Raw genomic sequence first — 24957 nt, 5'->3', positions numbered from 1 at the left:
TTCTCGTCGCCGTCTTTCATTTCCTTTGATCTCGTAGCGCCGATCAAATCGATCAAATGTAATTTTCGCAGCACGAACGTGCGGCGTGGCCAAAAGAGACCAGCCGGGCCAACTACGAGCGCCAAGTGCCAGCCCTCTGATTCTGGTTCCCCCTTTTTGCCGGCTTGCTGTTTTGGCCAAGTACATTTACACCAATTGCACTGATCGATCTGGGTGTAAGTTATATGCCACAGCAGCAGCAGCACCGTGCCAAATTCTTAATAGTTGCGGTCCTGCTGCGAGAGCAAACTGAGTCCGAAGACGGGGCTTCAAGGAACTCAGCCAAGACTCGAAAGCCAGGAACCGAGAGCCCAGATCCGAGAGTAAACAGCCAGCGACAGGGCCAAGACCATCACGATGGCGTTTTGTGGTTAAACTTTGGCTGGGAGTTGGGTACAGGCGAAGAGTGTAGTCACACGCAGAAAAATAGAGTAAAATACAATTTAAATTGGAAAAATTTAGGGCATTAAAAAAGATACTTTTTTGAATTTAAATTAAAGCTACAATAAGAGTTCACTGAAACATTTTTAGGTAATGTAATACATTTCTAAACACACAATTTTTTAGAAACTAGAAACTTTTTCGAAAGTTCAAAGAAGCCTCCCAAGCGAGTGGTTCGGGTTCGATTCCCGGTCGACGCAATTTTTTTCGTTTTAAATTCAAAAACACCTACAATCATATTACATATATTATACAAAACTTTTACTAATATTATTACATCTTTTGTTGCATTGAATTAAAAGTAAAATATTCATGATCTAACTTTCTCATAGTGTAAGAATGATGCTTGGACGCTGGCGGTTTCGCTATAATTAAGGACTTTGGTGTAATTTGTACACCTATTTAGGATCGCGTTGATTACAGGCCGGCGTTTTATTGCTTTTGACACCTAAAGGGAAACCGGCTTTCCCCATCCTGGGCCGTCCTCCCCCTGATCCCGATGGCCTGCCCCCTTCGCCCCTCTTAACCCATTTGGAAGCTGTGCGAAAAGCGCAGAGCAGAACCCCCGAGAGTGAGATCCCCGATTGGCGCACTGAAGTGGATTTATTGGCTGACGTGAGTGTTTAGCGTTGACGGCATAGAACAAAAGGAATCGCCAGTTGACTCAGGCCGCGGGCATCCACGGGATCTGCGAGTCGGGATCCGCCTCCTCGGGCGAACTCCCACATCAAGGTCCTCGATGGAGATGTGCCCGTTCACCGGACATCCGCCATTATCATTGATTAACAGCATGCGTATGGACTGGCACTTTCTAAGGGGTAAAGAGCAATTAGAAAATCACTTAATAATTGAAAAAAGATTGGCAATTTATTTCAGTGTAGTTCTAGCATTTCCTCCCCTCCCAGGAAGCATCGATGGTTCAGTGGTAGAATGCTCGCCTCCCATGCGAGTGATCCGGGTTCGATTCCCGGTCGATGCAATGGATTTCTTTTTATTTTTTGAGTAACAAACTCTGACAATGCGTAAGTAAACAATATTTAAGTCGTTCGCCATTATTTCTCACAACTTTTATAGCCCATACTTATTAAATATATGAAATAACTCAATCCAATCCAATCCTTTCAAAGGTCACCACTAGTGAAGGCCATACGAAAAAGTCACTCAATCGTGGCCTGAAATAATTAAAAGCCAGACACCATAAGCATAATTCATTATCGCGCTCGCAGTGCCAGACTAAAAATGGTAATTTGTCTAGCCCAAAAATAGAAGCGGGCTACCAAAATCCGCATCATAAATAATTTGTCAGCAGTTTGGCAAAAAAGCGAGAGAATCTGGCGGCATTATCGCCGGCAATTAGTTGCCAATGGCCACTGCAAGCTCGAATCCAAACTCGAATGTGTGGGCGAGCAATGGCAAAGGCCGGCAATCAGATGGCGTCGATGGCTATCGGCGCGAAAAACAATCGCCCCTCGACTGAGCGACTATTGAAAGCATTTGTCGTCGCTAGTTTTCGGGGGCGTTTCGGTTTCTGGTGCCGGATTCTGCGAAATGCCGCCCACACAAATTCACGGCTGCCCGGACAAATTGCTTTGACACTTTTCCAGCGAACGGCGACTGGGGATACTGGGGCTTTGGGATTGCGGATCGGGCTCTTCGGATCGGACCCGGAGTTCCTTGCAGCTCGCAGCGGGTGGGCGCCGTTAAGAACGACTTCGACACTTGAACGCGGGCGCGGGCCGCTTGAAAAATTGCGGATATGTCACACGATTTTATGGCTATATAGAGGAGATCCCCGGCAGCAGCAACAACATGTGCAGGAGCAACTGCAGCAGTCGCTGCGCTGTCTCCGCGGGCGCATGCTAAATCATCATAAAAATGTTGCAAATCGCAACAGGACTTGCCTCGCCATCGCTCAAGCCCCTTGCTCCCAACTTTACCTCTTCTCGTACCTTACCTGTTTCTGATCTGTTCTGTTCTGGACAAAGCAGTCCAAGGCATTCCTGGTTACTTGGTGGGGCGGCCGCACAGTGGTTGGATGTGCTTTGTAAGGACTAACTCTTCCATAAATGAAGTAAAAAATACTATTAAGCTTGTGCTAAAATTTTTGAAATTCATAACATTAAACTATGTGTCATTTTCATAGTTAAAAAGTTCATGAAATCCCTAGATAGTGTTAAAAAAATTATATATTTTAGTAAAAAAGAAATCACCTTATTTAACAAGACGTTTTCTTTTTTTTCGACTTTAAAGTAACAATAAAAAAAAGGTTGCACCAGAAAGTGATTTAGTTAATTGTGCAACTGAGGATTACTAACTTAAGCCAATCTATTAATTTGCATATAAATTGGATTGCATGTGAAGCCAACTGGTTAAGCATATGTCGCTGCAAGGCGAGTTATTAAGATTACAGTATGAAGTAAATAAAAATAAATGTATATTAAATATATTGAAATATATTTTGAGTCTTTCTTTATACTACAATATTTTAAAAATCTATTTTTAAAGATTTCTAGCTAAGATCCCGCGCCACCATGCACCTGGTGGCCTTCCACTTAGCAGGCATTCCTGCTGCTCACTTACGGCAAATGACAAGACGGTTTCACACCTCGGGGAGTCCTCGCCCAGGGCCCAACCACTCCCGACTCCCCACTCCCCATGCGCCCCATAGTCCCCGTCCAGGTGCAATTGCAGAGCGGCGCATTGGTAACGACCGGCACTAGAACAGCACTTCGTGTGCCGCAAATCTGACAGCCTCCGAAGGGAGGGTCCACTGTAGATTACGAGTGCACGCCGTGGTGGTTGGCTTGATTCGCCTCTGGGCTGGCATTGCACAAAAGTTATGTATTAGCGCTTTTATTGGTGAAATGCACATGTTGCATGCCAACCGCTCGTTCGCATTCGGCCACATTCCATTATTGATGTGGGTAATTAAAGGCGGTCGATCTTGAAGGGGGTTCTCAACGCATGCCATCTGCAGAAATCACGGCGACTTGGCAGGCTATATCGCTTAGAAGCGAAAATAAATGCTGACTGTAGTGGGCCTAATGGATAGTCCTTATTTCGAGCCGCCAAGCTTCTATTTTCCAACCCGCCGGTGAGCAAAACAGAGTTATCAAAGAGGTTTACTTTTGAAAATTAGAACTCTAGTGTTACCCAAGCAACATATCTAACCGAAACGTATCTCTAACAAGCTAGAGCCATGACCGTGCGCGACTACATCCGCAAGTTTATACTGATAAACAAGAAGAACCACATGCTGCAGTTGGCCAATCCTTTGGAGCTCCTGGTCATAGTGCTACTGCCTCCACTGTTCATCTTTGTCTCAGTGCTGCTGCGGTTCATTGTGCCCGTGGATCCCCGATCCGACCGGGTGTTCAGTCCGATTGACTTCGACCGCAGCTGGATGGAAACGGTGGAGAGGCTGGAGAAGGCGCGAAAGGTGGCGGATGAGCATAACATTAAGGTCAACCCATTCACCCCGCATCTGGTCATCGGTTGGGCACCCAAGGGCTATGTTGTCTTCCAGTCGATCATGCGTATGATGCAGTCCCAAATCGATCCGATGACCTCGGTGAGCTTCGACAACTGCGAGATCCTGCGCAGCGAGATGATCGAGAACAGCCTGTTCGCGGGTCTCTGCTTCGACGGCAGTCCGTTTACGAAGGACCAGAAATTCGAGGAGGGCACCTTCAGGACCCAGGAGAAGGTCATTCCCATACTCAACTATACAATCATGCTGCCCAGCGAACTGAGGATGATGGACGGGGACTTCCACAAGTCCAACTGGCTGACGCTGAACAAGGAGGATCCTTTGAGCTTCCTGCTCGACCGACTCAATCAGCCGTATGAGGGCGGCTTCGTGGGCTATGTCCGCGAGGGTTTCATCCGGCTGCAGAAGTCCGTCACCGAAGCCTTCCTGGACCTGATCAGCCGCAAGACCTTGCCGGCCATCCACTTGAGGCGCTTCCCCCTTACCGCCCGCAAACAGGATCCCCTGATGTATGTCCTCGACTTCGGCATGCCCATTCTAATTATCATCGGCTTCCTCTTTCCCACCCAGATATTCATTTGGGTAAGCCCAGATCCTTGAGTGCCGGCCTCTGAAGCACGTCTTACCCTTCTTTAATTTCTCAGCAGGTGGTGAGTGAGAAGCAGTCGCAAGTTCGCCAGTTTCTGATCAACATGAACATAGGCAATCTCATCCACTTCCTCTCCTGGTATCTCAAGGGCTTGATTTACATGATGATAAGCTCAGTCATCATCGTGGTGCTCCTGAAGGTAAGTTCCATTAGATCTCGGGAAGCTTTCGGTGTCCGAAGGCGAATTTTGGTATGTGAGATTCAGTGGCAGAGAATTATTGTACTATATTGATATTTCTATATTATTCCCATTTCTATCCCAGATACGCTGGAACGATGATAACGGGGTGCTCACCCAAACGCCCTGGTACGTACTGATTGTAGTGCTATTCTGCTACAACTGTGCGTCACTTGCCTTCGCTCTGATGGTGGGCTCCTTTTTCCGGAATGCCCTCAATGCCGTGCGGGTGCTAACGATCCTATGGCTGGTCACGTACCTGCCCATCGTGGTGCTGTGGAACAATCCGGAAGGATACGTTCAGGCCGTGCGCTACATCTCCTATGTGCTGCCCAACGTGGTGATAACTCTGGTGTTCGAAAGTCTGATTCAACGCGAGTCGGTTGTGCATGTGTCGTGGGAGGATCACGACTATAAGATCAACTACTTCCAGGGCAGCATAACGGTGGCCTCGAGCAGCTGGGTCTTCATGGTGAACGCACTGGTCTACTTTGGCATTGGTCTCTATGTGGATGGGTGGCGCGCCAGTGACGGATCGGGAAAGAAGATGAAAAAGCCCGCCACAAATACCAGTGTGCAGGACGATCCGTATCGAGATCGGGCAGATAGTTTTGCGCAGCAGGGTCAGGCCATTGGGGTCAACTCCACAAAGATCTATGAGGTGGAACCCTCCCATCGCCGCTTCAAACTGAAGATCAAGAAGCTGTGCAAGCGATTTAGGGCCAACGATCGTCCGGCCCTGAATCTCTTCTCGTGGAATGTGTACGAGAACGAGGTCACCGTTTTGATGGGTCACAACGGCTGTGGCAAGACTACACTGCTAAAAATACTGGCCGGCCTGCTGGAGCCCACGCGGGGCACTGTGATGATATCCACCTATAACATACAGACCGAGAGGAAGGCGGCCTCCATGGAACTGGGCATCGCCTTTGGTAGTGAAATGCTCTTGGACGGCTTCTCGGTCATTGACTACTTGCGATTTATTTGCCGGGTTAAGGGATTGCACAACTCGATCGAAATCGATGGCCAGGCCAACTATTTTCTTAATATCCTGCAAATCGGAGATCTGAAGGCCAAGCGCATCCGCACTCTCTCCGACCGCGACTTGAGTTTGGTCAGCATTTGCAGCGCCTTCGTGGGGAACAGCCCCATAGTCCTCATCGACGATATACACTCGGACCTGGACAAGCGCACGCAGATGATGGTCTGGAACCTTATCAACGAGGAGAAGTCCAAGCGCACCATCATTCTGGTCTCCAATTCCCCACCGCTGGCTGAGAATATCGCCGATCGAATGGCCATCATGTCGAATGGGGAGCTCAAGTGTACAGGGACGAAACCGTTTTTGAAAAATATGTACGGACATGGCTATCGATTGGTGAGAAATTGGCTCTACTTTCTAAAGAAGTAGTTTTTAGAAAGGGTTTTTAGAAGGGGTTCTAGAAGGGGTTCTAGAAGGGTTATAAAAGGGATTCTAAAAGGGGTTCTAGAATAGATTCTAGAAGGGGTCCTAGAAGGAGTTCTAGAAGGGGTTTTATAATGGGTTTTATAATGGGTTTTATAAGGGGTTTTAAAGGGGCTTTTCATTTATCCTAAAATTTTTAATTTTGATTTTAACTCCAAGGAATTCGTGTTTATATATTGGGGGATCTACTAATATATTTATTTAATAAATCTTTTACGTACTTCAAGACCTGCGTGAAGGGCAACAACTGCAACATGGAGGAGCTGTACATCCTCATGAACAGCTACATACCCAACATGAGCGTCGAGAGGCACATTGGCTACAAGATCACATTCGTGCTGGAGAACAGGTACGAGGATCTGTTTCCGATCCTGATCGAAGATCTGGAGAATAATATGCAGCGACTGGGCGTGGTCAGTTTCCGGATCAGGGACACATCGATGGAGGAGATCTTTCTGCGGTTTGGTTGCGAGGAGAACGACCAGAGCGGCGGTTTCCAGTCGCCCGAGAATGCCCAAGTCCTCATGGAGGAGTACTATATGACCTTGGCGGAGGCCAATGAGAAGGTTGTAAGGACGGGCTGGAAGTTGTTTTTTTTGCAGGGCAGGTAAGCTCTATTTGTATTAATGATCTTTGTGAAGCCTTTTTAATACAAGCCATTTATGCCAGAGCCATTTTCTACAAGCGTTGGATGGCGGCATACAGACATTGGATCATTTTTATTTTCGAGGTGTTTACCCAAGTTTTCATAGTGGTGATCAGTTTTTGTACGCTTATCGTGTATGGAAAGAACTTCCAATTGGAGCCGCTGACCTTTAACCTCAGCCAGCTGACCACCGTCGACGCCTTCGTGGAGCTCTTCTCCGAGGAAGTGGATGTCAAGGAAATGCATGCCTATTACACTGAGCTGCTCTATTGGTACGATGCTCACCTGACGATGCTGACGAAGAACCACCGCAACGACTACGCCCTGCTGACCCAAAGCGACTTTACCAGTCGGGTCAACGGGGCCCAGATATTCGGGGCCACCTTTGACAAGGACATTGTCACCGCCTGGTTCAATAATGTGCCCCTGCACACGGCGCCCTATGCGCTAAATGTTGTCCACAATGCGGTGGCCAGGTGGGTTTTATTTCCTTATAACTGTAGGTTCTGGGTCACCATCTTTACAGAGATCTCACAAACTGAAAATAGTACTTGGTGACCTCAAAATGTATTTCTTTTAATACAAATAAATTACTGTCCGTAATAAAATTGGGTACACCCTGGGTACATTTTCAAAAATCTAAATGGTGACCCCGAATTTTTAGGTTTTGTACCATAACGTAATACACTGTGATACAATTTTTGAGAGTTTCAACTCTAGGCATTTCCTAATTACTTAATATTTTTCTGGAAAACAATAAATCACAGGAAGCTGATCGATGAAGAGGCCACCATCGATGTTACCCTGCAACCGCTTCCCTTCCAGACGAGCATCAACATGTTTCCTCCGTGCAACCACACTTTTGGGAACTTTTTGGCCTTCACCTCTTCCATGGTCCTGAGTTTTATTTGGCCGGCATTTGTGGTCTATCTGATCGGCGAGCGTGGGAGCTCGATGAGGAAGCAGCAGTTGTTGGCCGGAGCCAGAGCTTGCAGCTACTGGGTGTTCACGTTCCTATTCGATGTCTTCTTCCTGCTCGTCTACTCCGTGTGCACTGTGAGCACGGTCGCCATCTACATGAATCCCTACCACGATGGTGAACTTTACGGTAACTGTCTAATTGTCTCCTTAAATTCGTACTTAAATCTCATCCCTGTTATTTTATTTACAGTCATTTTACTGATCACTTTGATGCTTGGTGGAATTTGGGTGACCCTGCTCGTCTATCTAATATCGGGACTCTGCAAGAACCCGTTTTATGGATTTTTGTGGCTATGCGGAATAAACTATTTGGGCTTCATCTTCTTCTCGGTACAATTTAGAAGGGGTACCGATAATATAGGCCTTGAGCTGGGCTTTTTCACCATGTATATGGTGTGCGTGACCATTGTCAAGGCCTTCGCGATCTTCGAGAGGAAGGTGATTTGCAAGGATCCCATCGTTAATTTCACCTCCGTTGAGGTCTTCAAGTGCAAGAGCGACCCCAACTGCTGCAGTTAAGCATTACAAAAAACCGGAGAAAAATATTTTCGAAAATTTAGGCTTCTTTCTGAATCGGAAAATATTTTTCTTCGTCTCTACTCTCGTAAGAAACATATCTAACATCTCTGATAATTTATAGTTGAAGTGGACTACACCACTCCGGGCGGGGGCATAAGTGAAGAGGTTGCGATACTATTTGCACTGATCATTGCAGTCGCTATTTTAGTCTTTATTTCGGAGTACTATTACATCGTGGGATTTGGACGATGTCGCAAGGCTTCCAAGACGGCGGTGCAGAGGGACAGAAACAAGGATAGTGTGTTTCCCGGTCATATGTCCCAGGACTCGGCGGTCATTGCGGAAAAATGCCGGGCCAGTCATTTGACCGAGGAAGAGCGGAAGCATTATGCCGCTGTCGGAGTTGGGATTGTCACCATGAATCGACGAGTTCGGGTGCTCAACGACCTGGACTTCTCAGTGGCCAAGTGAGTATTCCAAAGAGTACGTCATGGTACACCTCTGGTATCAGATTGGCGACTTGTTCCGTTTAGATATAAACCATTGAGTATCCAATTCATAAAATAGAATTGAAAAAAATACTATCTTTTTAGATCGGAGTGCCTGAGCATCAGTGGAGCGAACAACTCGGGCAAGTCGACGCTGGTGAAGCTTGTGGCGAGCGAGGCGAAGCTGAAGAGTGGACAGATCTGGATCAAGGGCCACTCGATGCACCTGAACCGAGTGCAGTGCTACCGGAGGGTGGGCTACTGTCCGCAGCGGGACAACCTGCCGGCGGAGTACACGCCCCGCGACCTGCTCTACATCCACGCTCTGACCAGGGGACACCGCCACCGGATGGCCCGGGAGCTGTCCGAGTCCCTGCTACGGATGCTGGGCCTCACCCCCTGCTGGAACCGGTCCGTGCGCCTCTGCACCTCGGGTCAAATCCGCCGCCTGTACTTCGGCTATGCCATCCTGGGTTCCCCGGACTTCATCTGCGTGGATGGAGTGCCAGCCGGACTGGATCCCACGGGCAAGCAAATCGTCCTGATGATGACCGCCACCTTGCAGACCATGGGTTGCAGCTTTTTGTACACCACTCTCACGGGACTGGACTCCGAGCGCCTGTGCCAGCGGACGCCGCTCCTCTTGGAGGGCCAACTGTGGACCATGGACTCGGTGAATGCCCAGGACGAGAACTACAAGAGCGGCTATCAGCTGGAGGTGCGGTTCAAGCGCAAGGTCAACCCCAATGTCAGCTTGTCGCGCACCACCTGGAACCTCATCAATCACTTTCCCATGTCGCCGAACAAGAAGTTCAGCGCCTTCATGGAGATCAAGTTCCCCGAGGCCACACTCAAGTGGGTTTTTCATTCTGATTCTTTGCAGGGAGGACAACCAAACTCATGGGGAATATCATTGCACTTTTCAGGGTCGAAAGGGAGGACTCAATGGTGTTCCAAATCCCAGTGGGCACCACCACCTTCGCGGAGATATTCCTCACACTGCGCAAAGACGCCTTCGAGATGAACGTCGACGACTATTACATCACGCGCAACTTGCGCATGGGCTTCCAGATCTTCACCATCGATCAGTTTCACGATAATAGTCCATAGGTATCTCAGTCTTATACTTATCAGTTTAGTTTTGATCTTAACCATTATTCTATTAGTATGACGAACTCATACTGAAGTCTTCATAATTGTCTTATTTGTGCACAGTTTTTAGTGGTAAACTATGTTTATTAAATATTATTTGAGTTATTGTTGGTTATGAAATACAAAGCTATTGTTTTTAAATGTACTACATTGTATTAAATGCTTCATGTTTCCTGAGGATAATGAACATTACTTTATACCGAGAAAAACAAGTTGTAACGAACGCACCTTTGACATGCAAAACTTCTTAAAGAGTGCGCATTTTGTCTGATATAGAAATCATAAATAGTTCTAAAAAACACTTAATTGTAGTTGTTCTTAAGTATTTTAAATGAGAACATCATATCACAAATGTTTTATGTTAGAGGTTCTATCGTCACTACTCTTATAGCTTTTATTTTTGGGCTATAATAATTATTAAAAATATTATTATGTTTATTTAAAATGTTAGTGGATATAAAAGCTGTAATGAATATATATATGAAATATTTAAAAAAATAACGTATAACCTCTCAACAAGGTTTAGGAATTAATGAACTTACTTATAACTAATCAAATATGACTAAATTTAGCTCCGAAATTTTTCCCAGTGCAGTTGTGGTACCTTGGAGCTGCAGCTTCTCAGCTCCTCACTTCAATCAGTAATCACAAAATTTGCTGGCTGAAAGAGGCACAAAACCTGTACACGTTTGGCGGCAGCTCGGCGACTCGGCAAAGGCGAGGGCCAAATCAACTGGGCCTGCTCGCCAGCCTTCGATTCCACGGGGCCGGCATCCTTTGAGCCTTTTGCCAAATTACCGCGCATTTAATTTCCACTTTGATGTTGCATGCGGCAAGCGGTTGTGCCAGCCGATGTGTTGGGCATTTTTTCTTTCAGCGGCGCAGCCGGGGCACCTGAAAAACGCCACGAAATCCGATTTGCATGTAAATTTTCCAGCTCGTCTTGATTTCTTGGCCGCTGCTGTTCGCTCATAATTACGGGCACACAAATTGGAGTTTGATTTTCGGGGCCGGGCTCTGGGCTCTACCAAAAAGTTCAATTGTGTGTGGGCCAGAATTTATGGACACTCTTGATGGCAGCCAGACGACTCACAATGCCAGCGGCTAAAATTCGATGAGCTTTTCGATGCCGGTTGTGTTTTTCGGCTATTCGAAGCGAAGCTCCGAGCCGTTGACAACATGTTGTTGGCGCATTTCGAGAGCGGCATTATGATAATTTTATGGCAAATCATTTTGTTTACAATTTTACAGCCCCACGAACGCGGCACGCCCAGATTAAGAGCGCCGTGTGGGCGGTGCACAAAATGCTGCGAATGATTATCGATTTTACATGGCAAATTACAGGTTGTGAGTGTCAATTTGGTTAGACTTTTGAACTCACGGGGAAGCGAGTTAAAATGCTATAGATGCATCTAAAACGGTTTAGTTGGGGATTAGGTGGTCTGATCTTCCTAAGTTTCCCTAAGCTGAATTTATTAGGTTGAAGGGGGATTTTATTTGAACTTAAATGGGTAAATGGTAGCTTTTAAATGAGCCTCCCAAGTTGAATTTGAATTTTCAATCGTGTGTTTATAAAATGTACTCATATCTAGGTGAACTATGGTTAATTGTTAATAACTGCAATGAATAAATAATTTACCTTGCTATCTGCAAGTGAAAAATGTATTAAATTGACCGTAAAATGTTTTTTCTATATGAACAATTTATAAGGCTTTTTATGGCATAGTAAAACTGCTACCTTTTGTATAGCATTGTCAGTCTCCATATGGCAAGCCCAATTGGTTGGCTGACTCTGTGTGTTCGAAACCCGTCGGTGGATCATCGCCTGGCAAATTTCTGGTGGGTCTGCCTGACTCGACCCACTCAGTCCACCTCCACATCGATAACTACAAGCATAAGCACAGCCGACTCCAAACCGGCCTCGAAAGTGGGCAGAGCCATAAAGAGATCCACTCAAGAGGAGCCCCAAGTTGGGGCAGCCGAGCAACTACATGACAAGTACACACACCGATCTGGTTTTGCCCCGATCTCTGGGGGACGGGACGGTTTGTCTGGTGGTCTGGTCCAACACTTTGGTTTTGGGAACGAGCGCTAAAGAGCTGCTGATGCTGATTCCAAACGAGGCAGAGGAACCCGAAGACTGCAAACCAGTTTCCCCTCGACTCAGTCCCGAAACGAGTTGCCAGCGAAGATTACAATTTGTTGGCATTGCTCTTTTTCGGTGCTTTAGCTTTTGGCGAGCTGAACGAATCAGTGCCAATGAGGTTGGAATAAACGCAGAGATGGAGCTCAAGCTACGCCCACAGAGAGGGTCTTCGAAACGCTGGCCAGGAAAATGGCTGCTTGTTTTCTGCGGGCTTAAATGAGAGGTTTAACGCAATTACTGTTTGATACTCCAATCGATTTTTTGGGAAAGCACCTTCGATTAAATGGTTTTGGTATAGGAATATAAGTTTACAGATATAAAGATCAAAATTCTATAAAATATATGCAATTAGAAATATTAATAATCATTTTTTGATCAAAAATATATTATATTTTTTTTTCTAATAACCATTAGAATTGGTGTATCTTAAAAATGCACAAAAAATGTACTACTGAGTTTCCTTTACCCACACTTTTTCCCCTAATTCCCTTTTCAAGATACCAAAACAAGAGTTGGCATCGGTTTACTTGTTCTTTACGCCACTGAAGCGTGAAGTTGAAGAACATTCTCCACACCCGAAGATATGCAATTAATTTTACTAAAATTACCTAGCTCCATTTGCGATATCCCTGAAATGGGATTACCACAGGGTAGAACCCTGATGGATGGATGGCTCGATGGATCGAGTGTGTGTGGTTTTTCACACTTTTTTACTTCACGCCTTCCTGCACTTGCCCTCATCCCGAGGGGGCGTGGCCTGTGTCATTTCCCCGGCAATTTTGTCCGCTTCTCCGGGGCCTGAGATCATCGCATTTCCCGCTGGAACTTTCCTCGCAATTAAGCACGCTTTCTGCCCAATTTTTAACCACTGCACGCATCTCATGTAAGACGATGCCACATGTGTGCCATCGTCTCGCCTTGTGTGAATGTGAAACGTATCTTAAAGTATAAGTATCTGTGACTGCTCACGTTAAGCGGAAGATGGGTTTTAGCTCGCTTCTCACTCGGCATCTTCTTGTGGGTATCTTTGGGGTTTCTGGGTATCTGCTACCCACCCGCCTTTTGTTTTTTAACAAATATGAAATTATCCGAGCTGTCGAAAGTACATGGAAAAATATTCGTTTTGGTTTGCATGAAATTATTTTCGATTTTCCTCGGTTCTTAGGCTTTTGAATGTGAGAGGGGAAAGGTGAGGTTTTCAGATTGCTCTCATATTTTGTAAACTGTCGGATAAATCATACAAAAATCCTGTCCTGTTCTTCCTTAAATGGTTATAAATGGCAAAAATTCTTTACAATTTTATCCTTTTCCCTTACTCGATCATAATCTCGACTTTTCCCTTTCGTAGAAGAAGTCGCCTGCCCCTTTCCGCCGCCAATGTCAATTTGCATACCAATTGCACCGGCCGTATGTCAAAAAATGTGAAAGTTTAATATAGAAAATGCTCAAAGCCCCGGGTCCTGGCCCCAAAGTTCCCTGCCGGGCGGATGCCATCCATTGACTGACAAGGACAAGTCGTGTGCGACAGTTGACAGCTGCTGCCTGCTGGCTGCCACCGTTTGAATGCCTCCTCCCAGCCACCAATCCGCTCCACGCCACTCTACTCCCGATCCCAGATTCCGATCCTGGGTGGTCGCCGCCACGGGATGTCCACCGTACAGTAGTCACTGATGGGTGGCCGCTGATGGCTTGGGGCAGCTCCAGTCCCCCAATCCCCCAGTGGCGCCAGGCGGGGCTTGGACAAATGACAGTGGTCGACTGCAGCTGATGAATTTATGCGGAAGCCGCGATGAGAAATGCATTTTTCATAATAAATTGAAGGAGAGTGGGCCCGTTGGCAGCGAGGGGAATATCTGATTTTTCAATTAATATTTAAATATTAAAGTAGATAAAAGCCGAAGGGGAAGTGTGCATAAATTTAAATTGGACTTAAAAGCATGTAAAGTAAATAAAAGAAAAGAGGTTCGTTCTTGACTACGATTCCAAAGAGAGTATTTTAAAAGTGGTAAAATAAGACTTAAAAAAAAAACAAAAAAATATCAGAGTAATGTCATATAAAAAGGGTATTAAAATAATTATTTTTATGAACCTGTTTTTATTTTTAAAATCCAAAATAACAACTAGCAAGCCATTACTGCAAAATCTTCGAGTTATCCTACGTACTTCCAGTAGTGGGCAATGCATTTCCATCGGGAGAAAACAAACTGTCAGACATTTTTATCAGCAATTAATCGTGTTAATCAAATGCCTTGTCAGCATCATTTACCAAGAAACGAATTTACGTAATGCCCGGCGATCCATTACGGCTAACAAGAGTTGAGTGAAAAGCTCTTTCGAAACGCCACAGCCGATGGCCAATCAATCAATGACAGCGACCTCAGATCGGCGCGGCTCTCTCCGAATTCGGGTTCGATTTGAAGCCAAGTTAGAAACTCATTGCACTGCACAGCCGAATGCCAAGCAAATTGTTGAAATTAAGCGCACGAGTCACCAACATGATCACAATGGCGTGAAAACAAGTCAAAGTTGAGCTCGGTGCTGACTGCGTGACCGGAGATTGGATGTGGGGATGCACTGGAAAAAAAGGGGAGCGATTTGGAAAGGAAATATAAACAAAATGATGGAAGATAAGCTACAAATATGTACTATATACTAAGGATTTGTTCTACAAATTACCCACTATTTTGAAAGATCTCACCATAATAGATTGGTATTTCCACCTTTATAAGGTGAAAATAGTATTGGATTCTTAGATCTTTCGATACTTTTTTCTCTGTAAAGTTCAAATAAAAATAATGTTCAAGCAAGGCTTAGGCTTAAAAAGGTTTTCCATGCTCGTGCCATAGAAAGCTGTTGTCCTTATCGCGAGCCCCTCATCTCGAGTTGTCATGTCAACGCTTCTGATTCCGATTTCTGGCTGCATTCCACACATGTCACGGTGCCCGAGAGCGGGGACTCGACCGCAGATTGATGCCCCCGGCACAGTGGGATACTTGGATTGGGATGCCCTGCATCCAGCGAGACGCTGCAGACACTGGGGATGGGGTTACTTGGCTAACTGATGGCTGGTGCGGCTGGCAGCTCCTCAATGTCAGCATCAGTCGACCAATATCATCAACCACGTCGCAGTCGTCAGCGTGATTAATTTGCCGGTCTTGTAACTTGGAACTTGTAACTGCCAACTTGGCGGATCCCCATCCTTAACCCGCCATCCCCAGGCCTTTGCTCCTAACCCTTCGGTTACCTTCTCGCCGCCGCTGGCTGGCATTTATTAAATGCGGATTTAGTTAATGGGTTATTTTCGGTTGGATGTCGCTGTCTGGGCCATAAATCAGTGGCCCGAAGTGCGGGTATCGGTCAGGGCTTAGTCCGTTAATATGCAATGATTAAAAGTGTCATTTGTTAGGGCTTCGAAAATGGATTGAACAATGCCACGGATTACCAAATGAGTGGTGATTCAGCATTAAAGTTTCACAACCAAGAAGATATATTTATTTTCCATTAACTATTATTGAAATTTGGAATTTTGTTTTAACATCTTAACTGTACTTATATTAAGTTCCACCAAGAACGAGAGCGATCCCTGAAGAGATCGCCCACTGCCTCGCTAATCCGGTCTACTGGTTCCCCGAACTCATAGGCCCAGGCCAGGAGAAACACCAGGAATAGGCCTAGACTCACCCAACTGGACTTGGACATGCGGGTGGTAAACCGATCTAGGGCTTGTAGTATTCTCAATTTTTTAAAAACTTTGGTAGTAAAAGAGCAGATGCTTAAAGCAGCCCTGATAAATTTCGAACTCATCTGGCTTATAATCACATCTAGAGGTAGGTCCTTGGGTATTTGCTCCTGAGCTGGTATCTTGGTATCTTGTATCTCGCGAATTCCTTCCTTTATAGCCGCCAAGTTAGTATCTTCAAGTGCCTCCTCAAAGACTTCCAAAACGGGTCCTTGCTTTTGCGACTTTCTCGGTGATCTAACGAACAAAACCTGGGCTGGCTTTTTCCTATTGTGATCCGTGTGATATCGACCATCAGTGGATTGGGAGCGGTGACGATTCTGCTGACCAGATACTTTTTCCACAGATCCGTTATCGGATCTACACATTGAATGGGGGTTTTTAATGCAGTCATTAAAGGCATCGACTACGGCCGCACGGATCTGACGGTCCAGTTGATTTTTGGATATGTACTTCCTTGGGATGGAATGGGCACGATTGAGGGGAATCCGCGACTTGGTGCGGGGATTGATCCTCGATTCCGAGTCCGAAGAATCAGACAGCCTGGGATTGTTCCTCCTCCTTGTGCGGTAGGTACTCCTTATCGGCTCCATTTCCATGTCTCGGAGTGCTCTATTTTTCTCAACCTGCACTTTATGTAAAGGTATTCCCTTGCTGCAGGTAATGACGTACTCCATAGAAAATTAAAAAGTGCTAGACTCTTGCTTTTTCCCCCGAAAATATGGTTGGCTTTACCGGGGTAGAAAATGTATAGCTACTATTGCTTTGGAGTACTATCCCAACGCATACTTGTATTTTAAAATCTCTAGACAACTTTTAAAGATAGTTCTTATTAACATTTAAAATGGATGGATGTAAATATATTTCTCGACTTCTTTATATATTTTTCTGTAATGAGTGAGTTCACATAAATATTCCCAGACTTCTTTGTAATTTTTTCAATAATTAATAACCCAAAATGACGCAGCTAAAACGGAAACGATTTGTCGAAAGCCTCGCAAACAAAGCGATGCAAATTTCATTTATTATTAAGGGGTCAGATCTGCCAAAATAATATTTAAAATTAATGCGGGGACAGTTTTTGCAACGGCTGCACCCACATGCCGATCCCTTCACACCTGTTTCCTTCGGGCGTATTGTCAACATGTGGTCTCTGGACAGGAATCTGGAATCAGGAATCAAGAGTTGGAATCCCGCTGTGTGCAAAACAAAACGACGCCGCTTTGTCTCCTGTTTTGTGTCAGTTGACAGGACACAAGGCAAAACACAAACAGACGCAGGACACAGCCTAAGACAATGCCAAGCCAAAAATCAAGAACGCAGAATGGAGATTCGAAAAGCAAAGTGGCAATTTTTATGCCCAGATATGGGTGCATAAATATCGGCTAGCCATAAGTACGACTTGTTTATGGTGCCCTACGGTGTGCCAGTTACACAGATGCGGCCATTATTTTAGAGCAATTTAGTTTAGATTAACAAAAATATTGTTAAAGCTCCTCTGTAGATTTTTATTTAAAATAAACAGTTGTTACATTTAGATTGAAATTCTTTTTTAAGACTTTTATATTTTTGTAAAAATTTTGTAAGCCCTTTTATAGATTTTTTACCCGAATTACACTTTACTTCAAGCAATCGTCTAACATACTTGTAATTATATCTTTATTTTACACTTCCAAAATTATTTTCCATGGACATATAACTTATTACCATCTATTTAATAACAGACCTATAAATTTCCCCGCTGTTGTAGGAACTCGCCCACCCCCTCCCACAGACACGCATGGCACATCCTTAAAGGATATTTACTTATGCCTCCTTGCTTATTAATGACTTCGCTTAGGGCCTCATTGTCTGGATCCTGCGGATTCTCCTCGGCCCACTCGATTTTCGGCCTGCGAATGCATTGTGTGCGCTCTTTACCGCCCCCCCGATGACCGTTTGAGACCTGTTTGAACCTAGCCGCTAAATTACAGGAAATAACGGTTCGTCCTGGCCGTCCACTAACGGTACCCAATGGCTACTGTGCGCGCGCCGCTTTTAACTCGGAATCTTTATTATCCTCTGCGGTTCGGGAAAAACTCGGCCCGAGGCAGCCAAAGTCCCCAGGGGGAAATCTCTGTGAATGAAAACCAGTAGCAAGTGTGCGCAGGAGCTGGGACTTCAGGGAGGTGTGGGAAAAGTAATATAGGTAAAGATTTAAGACAATTTAATAGAACAATAATGGATTTTATTTAATAGATTTATTTAAGCCAAGTGTTAATATCATATAAAAATTTCTCTTCATGAGTACATTTTCACATTTCTTTCCTCACCTTGGGGCAATTATAAATTCAATATCGATGGTCCCATCTCTACAATTTATTTCGAAACCCTTTCCTGAATATCCCCCCAACAAAATTGTAATTTAATTTAATACCACTTGCCACTAATTCAAGTAATCTGCATTTATTAAGCAACACTTCATCACCCCTTGGCTTATTTATGTGGGTATTTCGACTGCCTGCCATTGGGCCAAAACAATACTTATATAATACGGCAGGAATATACAATTTTAGGTTTCTTAGTTGCCCCTTTATCGAGCTTATCATTCACAATTTATCGGACGGCGGAGACGTTTGGTGTCAAATTTGGGTGTTGACCACAGTCGCGTACATGGCAATCAACGCCAAATTATTTCTTTTGTGTGCCACCGCAGAACGCCCCACTTCGAAATGGAGTGGACTCCGGAGTGGTGGCATCCTTCCTTCCTTTTCCGTAGGCTGCCGCAGCTGCCCCGGCAATTATTTCAGGTAGCCATGAGGAATGCGGTGCGCTCTATCTATGGTATAATTTTCGGTTTGAAAGGAAATCGAACGGGATAGATACAGGGAAAAAATACGACAATAGTAACTTGTTGAAATAATCTTAAATGAGAGGTTTCAAATTAATCACTGATACTTTAATAAACCCTTAAAATGATGTATTTTAGGTAATATTTTAAGATGGTATATGAATAAAATTAATCTTGAATGTTAAATACCAATATTAACAATGATGTTTTAAGAAAGCAAGGTCCTTAGCTGTCTATAGTATTGCGGGCAATAGGTTATAGTGAAAATATAATACTATATATTTTAAGATCCTTGAAATATTATATTGTAAATATAATTCATGAATTGCTATGCTCTATTTAAGAACCCAAACACTTTTTCTCTCAGTGCCCGGCCAGGTCCCATATCGATGGCGACACCTTGCGCCATCATCGCTCGGGTAGATTACCACTGTAAATATTATTAAGCACGATTACCATCGCTCCGGCAGACGGAACCGTTCATTAAAATTATTATGCACACACACAGACCGTACCACCGAGCAGAATAAATACACTGCCCTATCAGATTCCGTGTTTGGGCCAACAGAGTTGCGCATGCGCAGTGGGCTCGCTGGGGATCGGCTGAGGCCGCTGGATCTCATCTGGGGTTGACAATGGCCGACTGGGGATGGGACATTTTACGCGTAATTGACAAGCTTTCTGGGCCCTGCTTTTATGCGGCACTTAAACCAACTAATTGCCGACCGAAATTTCCCTCGATGTGAAAAGTTCGTCGTCTTTTTGTGTCATGTTTAATTATATCCACATTTATGTAAATAGCTACGGTGTGTTTTTTCCCCCAGGTGCACAGTTATGCGCACAATTAGATAGCCGAAATTGTTGCGTGTGTTTAGGTGCGCGTGAAAACAGCCAAAGTGGCTTTTAGGAGCCATTCAGGGCTCGGTGGTTCGGGGTTCGAGTTCAGGGGCCAGCGGATCCGTAAATTATTCAACAAACTGTCACGCAATATTTGGAGCCCAAAATGTACATGGAAATCAAGGCAAAGTGCGGACCACACATTTAGCCAATTGATTTGGCCCCAAAGAACGCTAGATAAGTCCACACACGCACTGATTTAACCAACAATTTCTGACAATTAGCGGCGCTTTTCATGTTCATTTCGATTTTCGTATCGGCGTATCGAGGTATCGAGGTCTCCCCGTCATATTGACAATTTAAGCGCAAATTTGTTTCAACATTCAGCGACTCGTCTGCGATTGAAAGCTGATTTCTGTGTGTGCCGCCACGCAAATGTATTTCCATTGTTGGCGAATCGAATCGAGGCGGACACTTTTGACATTTAAATGACATTTGAATTGGGTTAGAAAGCCAATTGGCCGGGCCAACAAGCCGGCGGTCAGCGATTTCGGAGGCTATGCCCAAGTGCGATCATGTTGAAAGCCCAAATGGTGAGGTAAATTGGTTTCTGGTAAGATGAAAGTGTTATGAGAGGTTGGGGGAAGAGGTTGGAGCAAATAATATGGCTAAAAAATATTTCTGGTGAAATTGTAATATATTTTTGAATAGTTAATAAGATATTTCAGCACTACCAAAGGGTTATCAGTATAATATTGGCAAAAGTAAAAATTTATTTTAAATATCTATCTTGAAATACTTTTAGTATTCTTTTAGTATAAAATAATCATATTTGTCTTGTACTGCTTAGTCATTAAATAAATGTATCTACTAGTACCTACATTTGAAAGTTCCTCTGAATCCCAACCCATTGACGCATTTGAAATGAGTCAAACGTTGCGAAATGATCCGCTTTCCCTTTGCAATGCCGGAAAATAACAAAATCAGTCTGCCAACAAGTTGAGAGGAATTCATCGTAAAATCCTAAGTCGTAAAAATTTTACGCAAATTGTTGCCGTCGAAAAGCGGGCAACAAACAAAAGGCGCAAATCGCAGATGGGCATAATGAGTATTATCAATTTCTTTTGAAATTTACTGCCAAAATGCTTAAGCATGGCGTCGATTTGCTTAAAGAAATTCCATTGGGTCGAACAGAAACCAGAAGGGAGGATGGAGATCAAAGCCCGGGCCCCAAGATTTTCAATTTTCCACAATTACACCGATCGGACGGGAAGTGATCTTCCGAGGGCGGTGGCCGGGCAGCGGGGCTGTGGGCTGTGGAGGCTGCGTGTTTGGCACAAAGTGCAGATAAAATTAATTAAAATTTAATTCAATTCAATTCACTTGCGCCGGCGCAAAAACACAAAGAGATTTATCGCTGATAAACGCGCCTAGAATGGGAAACCTTTTGGGAGGGGGTGGCGCACAAGATCAATGGGGATTGGATTGGTGGACGTGGAGTGGCAAGTGGTGGACCCACCGGCGGCTCGGGGTGGCTGGACTGGCGCAATGGATCACGCCGTTGATTAATTCGCCGTTGTTGGCTAGGCCGGCCATTAAAATGCCATAAAATTATTAATTAACCAAGTGCACTAGGAAAAGCCACTTGCCAGATTTCAGATTTATGGTCCACAGGCAGCGGCGGCGATGAAGTGGAATGCAATACAGTACGTTCGCATCGAACCTCACTGAATCGATGCCAATCGAAGTTCGATTCGAATGCCTTGGAAAATGGAATTGAAAAACGAAAATCGTTCGCTTTTGAACCCCACCCTGCGCCGCAGTCGGTCGCGTTTTCCGAGTGCCGCCTCAAGCATTATGGATTTTTAACGAGTTTTCAATTTATTTGCGCGCCAGTCGCGGAAAAATCTTTCGAGTGCTTTTCATACAGACACTCGAGCATCATCAAGTGGCTTTTCTCTGGCCCGACTTTGGGGCATGGTCATGTGGCAATGCGTTGGCATGCTGTTTATTTCATTTCGCCAACTGTTCGGCAAGCTGTGGACTAGTCGAGAAAAGGAAACAGAAATTTGGAAACTGGGAAATAGGCATGAGTAACAGAATTTCAGAGGAAAATATAAAGGGTTTTGGTTGATTTTATAGTGATATTTTTGATTAAATAAATTAAATATTAAACTCGATCCTTAGTAAATTTACAGTCTTATAAAATACCCCCAAAAAAGGTAAAAATTCCGAACAATTGCATTGTTATCCCTCGACAATCGTTGCTAATTAGTGCCCAATGGGCGCTTTTAAGCCGGAATAAAATCCAAATTAAGGTAACCACTCCTCAAATCAACCGAATAAGTGCCCCCAAACAAATGAAGAGCCAAAGAAGCCAGTCAAATTTATATGGCATAACCCCGTGGGCCAGGTCCACAGTCGTGCTGGCAAATAAAAGCCGCCAAGGAAAATGCAGCTCAAGGAGAAAAGGCCGAAGACAATGACCAAAGACTCGAGGGGGAGTGGAAAAGCCGGCAACAATAGTCAATAAAACATGCGGCAAATCATGCTTATCGCATTGATTTATGCATTTTTAATGTGTTCGCTGTTGCTTATCGGCAATGCGCCTAAATCAACGGGGCCCCCAAAAACCGAGCCCACTTTCACTGCGACTCCAGGGACCCGGAGCCGCACTGTGGTGTAGTACCACATAGCGAACCAAGCCGCAGAGACCGCTGAGCTGCTCGCTTTGAGCCACGTTAATTTTTAAATCTCACCGCCTGATTAGTTTGCTTCGCGCCGAAGAGCTTCGCGCCGCTGCAATTGTGCGCCATCTTGATTAGACCGCCGGTCTGGAGCTCGGATGCAGCTGAATTTGGCATCCAACTGGAGCTGCACTGGGAGAAAATAAGTAATTAATTCGATATTTCACTGGATATTTAAACTAAAAAGCCTATTTACTGGGGGTAAAATTTCGGAATTATGAATATTTTCTAATGTTTTGCTAACTCTCTTTTGCCTTAAACATATTTGTAATTAATGGTTAATTTCTAGCATTAGAATAACTTAGTTAAGAATAAAGATTTTTTGCAAATGTTTTGAATATTTTTCAATATATTTTCTTAAAAATAATTTCAAATCCCAATATATTTAAGATTGAAGAAAATTATTGTGAAGGTTTATATTTTGGAAAACTTCATTATTTCTATGAAAAGCGAAAAATAATATTAGGAAAGCACTTCAAACCTTAGGATCATGATTTTTTTGAGTGCCCAGCTGTGGTCGTGTTCATCTTTTTTGGCCAGCAAAACATCCGACTGGGAGACGGGGCACCTTCAAAGAAGGCCGCCTTTGCCGCTGCCTTTTGTCTTATTAATAATTCACATTAACGCTTGCGAGTGCGGCCAGGTTGCCGCCCGTTTTGGCCAGAATCGCGAGGAGCAGGAGATGGGCCAAAACCCTGGGCCAGTGTGGCCAGCCCCCTGGAGAACTTATCGGGAATGCCGCATCTCGCATCTCGAGTCGCGGCCCGGGCTTTTGGCCCGCTTGACATAAATGCCGAAAGCGCACGAAATGCGAGCCGCGTTCGAATAAATGGTCAATAAATAAGGTGTGAAATAGCTAAGTGGGCCGAACCGGTACCGGCTGTATCGGTATCGGTTTCGGTATCGGTTCACAGGGCGGACCGCCATCCGATGAGGTATTTCAGATATTTAACACTGGCCTAATGTTATTTATTTTAATTGCCGGTTTGTTGTGGGGAAATTCTGAAGGAAGGATACGGTTGTAAATCAGGATAAAAATAATTTAAATTGTAAAACTAAATCGAAATAAAATTTAAAAGTGCATAGCAAACTAACTAAAATGTTCTGAAAGACATAGATTATGTTTCAAAAAAATATTTATTAATGGTTTTAAGCCATTCATAATTTTCGTTCATTTAAAAAATACTTTTAAATGATAGTTTAACACTTTATATAACATATTTTTTTAAAATAATTATAAAAAAGTATGTATTGATAGTTTCTAAAAAGTTAATTATATTTTATGAGGATTTTAAAATATCTTGCATTGTAAAACTCATTTAAGAGGCCTTTTTATTGTTAGCCTCAAATACTTTATTATACTTTTTTAATGGATAACATTTTCCTAACAAGCTAAGCTAAAGAGCAATCACATTTCAAGGTGATCGCCAGTTATGGCTGAAAGGTTGATCATTTATTTCCCTGACTCCCGACATTTAGCATAAATTACTCCCGTTCACACCCCTTTGCGATGATATTTCCATTTTGGCCTTCGATTCCAGCGAACTTCTGTCACATTTGCACGCCGTTTGGTTTGTTTGCCTCTGGTTTCATAATTGCAGCAGCTCGCAGGGATTACCAGTGTCAGGGCCCTAATTTGCATATCCCAACGGGGACCAGGACGAAAAACGGAAGTCGAAGGAGGATAAGTTATGACAGTCGGCGCATGTGTCAAAAAGTAAACAACTCGGCATTTGCATAAGCAAATTAAAAGGGCTTAGTGGTGCTTTATTGGCCGCAGTCGAAAGGTAAACAATTTCCCCAGGCATTAGCCGGCTCTTCCGAAGGATCCCTCCGATGTTTGGGAAGGAGCGGGAGTTTCTTTTTATTTAGGAACGTGCCCCAGCCTGTTCGAGGGGTTTTTGATTGGCGTTCGGGTTTATTACCGCAGAAACAGATACCGGGATGCGGATTGGCTTAATTGCCCCGGCCGTGAGTGTAATCAAGGTGAGAGCCACCCGGCCACGTGTGTCCTTTTGATTAACAAAGGGTTTGCCCCGCCACCTGCATTTTCCACGAGGCTCGCTCGTAAATCTCAACAGGCAGCCGCATCAGGGCAAATTAATAGAGCCGGAGCGCTTCAGGGAGCTCCATTCATTGCGGTCATGTAGCGTCTTAGCCGCATATCCCTTAAATGATGTACCAAGAAGTGGCCAGGGGTCAGGGGTCGAATGTGTGGTACTTCAAATGTCGCTTAATAGGCTTAAAATGGCATAGAATACTGTTTATCTTTGCAGTATCCTTTAAAATTTGTTTAAAAATCACTTAAAATATTTTGTGTACCCTCCATTAAACCGTTCAAGAAATAAACCATTCTTAATTTCAACAAAAAAGAGATCTCCGCTTCCGAAATTTATAAAATATTTAAATGGACACTAAAATATGCCAGGAAAATCACAGATGACACCGGAAAAACTACATAAGATAACTGATTTCAAAGAACATTTGTATCGTAAGAGAAATCTGACAATATAATTTTCTTAAAATAATAGTAATAATAGTAACTTTCTGTAAGTTTCATTATTATAAGCTATATTTCTAAATTACAAGGAATTTATTTGGAATTTATAA

At 44.2% G+C, this 24957-nt stretch overlaps 2 protein-coding genes and 1 non-coding gene across 4 annotated transcripts; 2 read left to right on the top strand and 1 right to left on the bottom strand.

Annotated features, from left to right (window-relative positions):
• Positions 1–1388: 1388 nt before the first annotated feature.
• Positions 1389–1459, top strand: Trnag-ccc (transfer RNA glycine (anticodon CCC)). The gene has a single exon. It is a non-coding gene; the product is annotated as a tRNA-Gly (tRNA).
• A 2181-nt stretch (positions 1460–3640) lies between these two features.
• On the top strand, positions 3641–10193 carry LOC108028965 (ATP-binding cassette sub-family A member 17). Of its 2 annotated transcripts, none has more exons than XM_017101004.3 (10): positions 3641–4552; positions 4618–4758; positions 4883–6175; positions 6490–6869; positions 6932–7384; positions 7676–8016; positions 8080–8403; positions 8530–8875; positions 9002–9751; positions 9823–10193. In XM_017101004.3, the coding sequence occupies exons 1-10, from the start codon at positions 3680–3682 to the stop codon at positions 10004–10006; spliced, it is 5085 nt and encodes a 1694-aa protein (XP_016956493.1). In that variant the 5' UTR covers positions 3641–3679; the 3' UTR covers positions 10007–10193. The 2 variants fall into 2 exon arrangements, with proteins under 2 accessions (XP_016956493.1, XP_016956492.1); XM_017101003.3 differs by having other exon boundaries at positions 4615–4758.
• Positions 10194–15657: 5464 nt separating this feature from the next.
• LOC108029013 (uncharacterized) lies at positions 15658–16721 on the bottom strand. Its single transcript, XM_017101059.3, has one exon. The coding sequence runs from the start codon at positions 16608–16610 to the stop codon at positions 15744–15746; it is 867 nt and encodes a 288-aa protein (XP_016956548.1). The 5' UTR covers positions 16611–16721; the 3' UTR covers positions 15658–15743.
• Between the last annotated feature and the right edge of the window lie 8236 nt (positions 16722–24957).

The sequence above is a fragment of the Drosophila biarmipes genome, chromosome 2L (genome assembly GCF_025231255.1).
Source record: "Drosophila biarmipes strain raj3 chromosome 2L, RU_DBia_V1.1, whole genome shotgun sequence".
Classification (NCBI taxonomy): domain Eukaryota; kingdom Metazoa; phylum Arthropoda; class Insecta; order Diptera; family Drosophilidae; genus Drosophila; species Drosophila biarmipes.
This window is presented reverse-complemented; position numbering and strand designations above follow the sequence as displayed.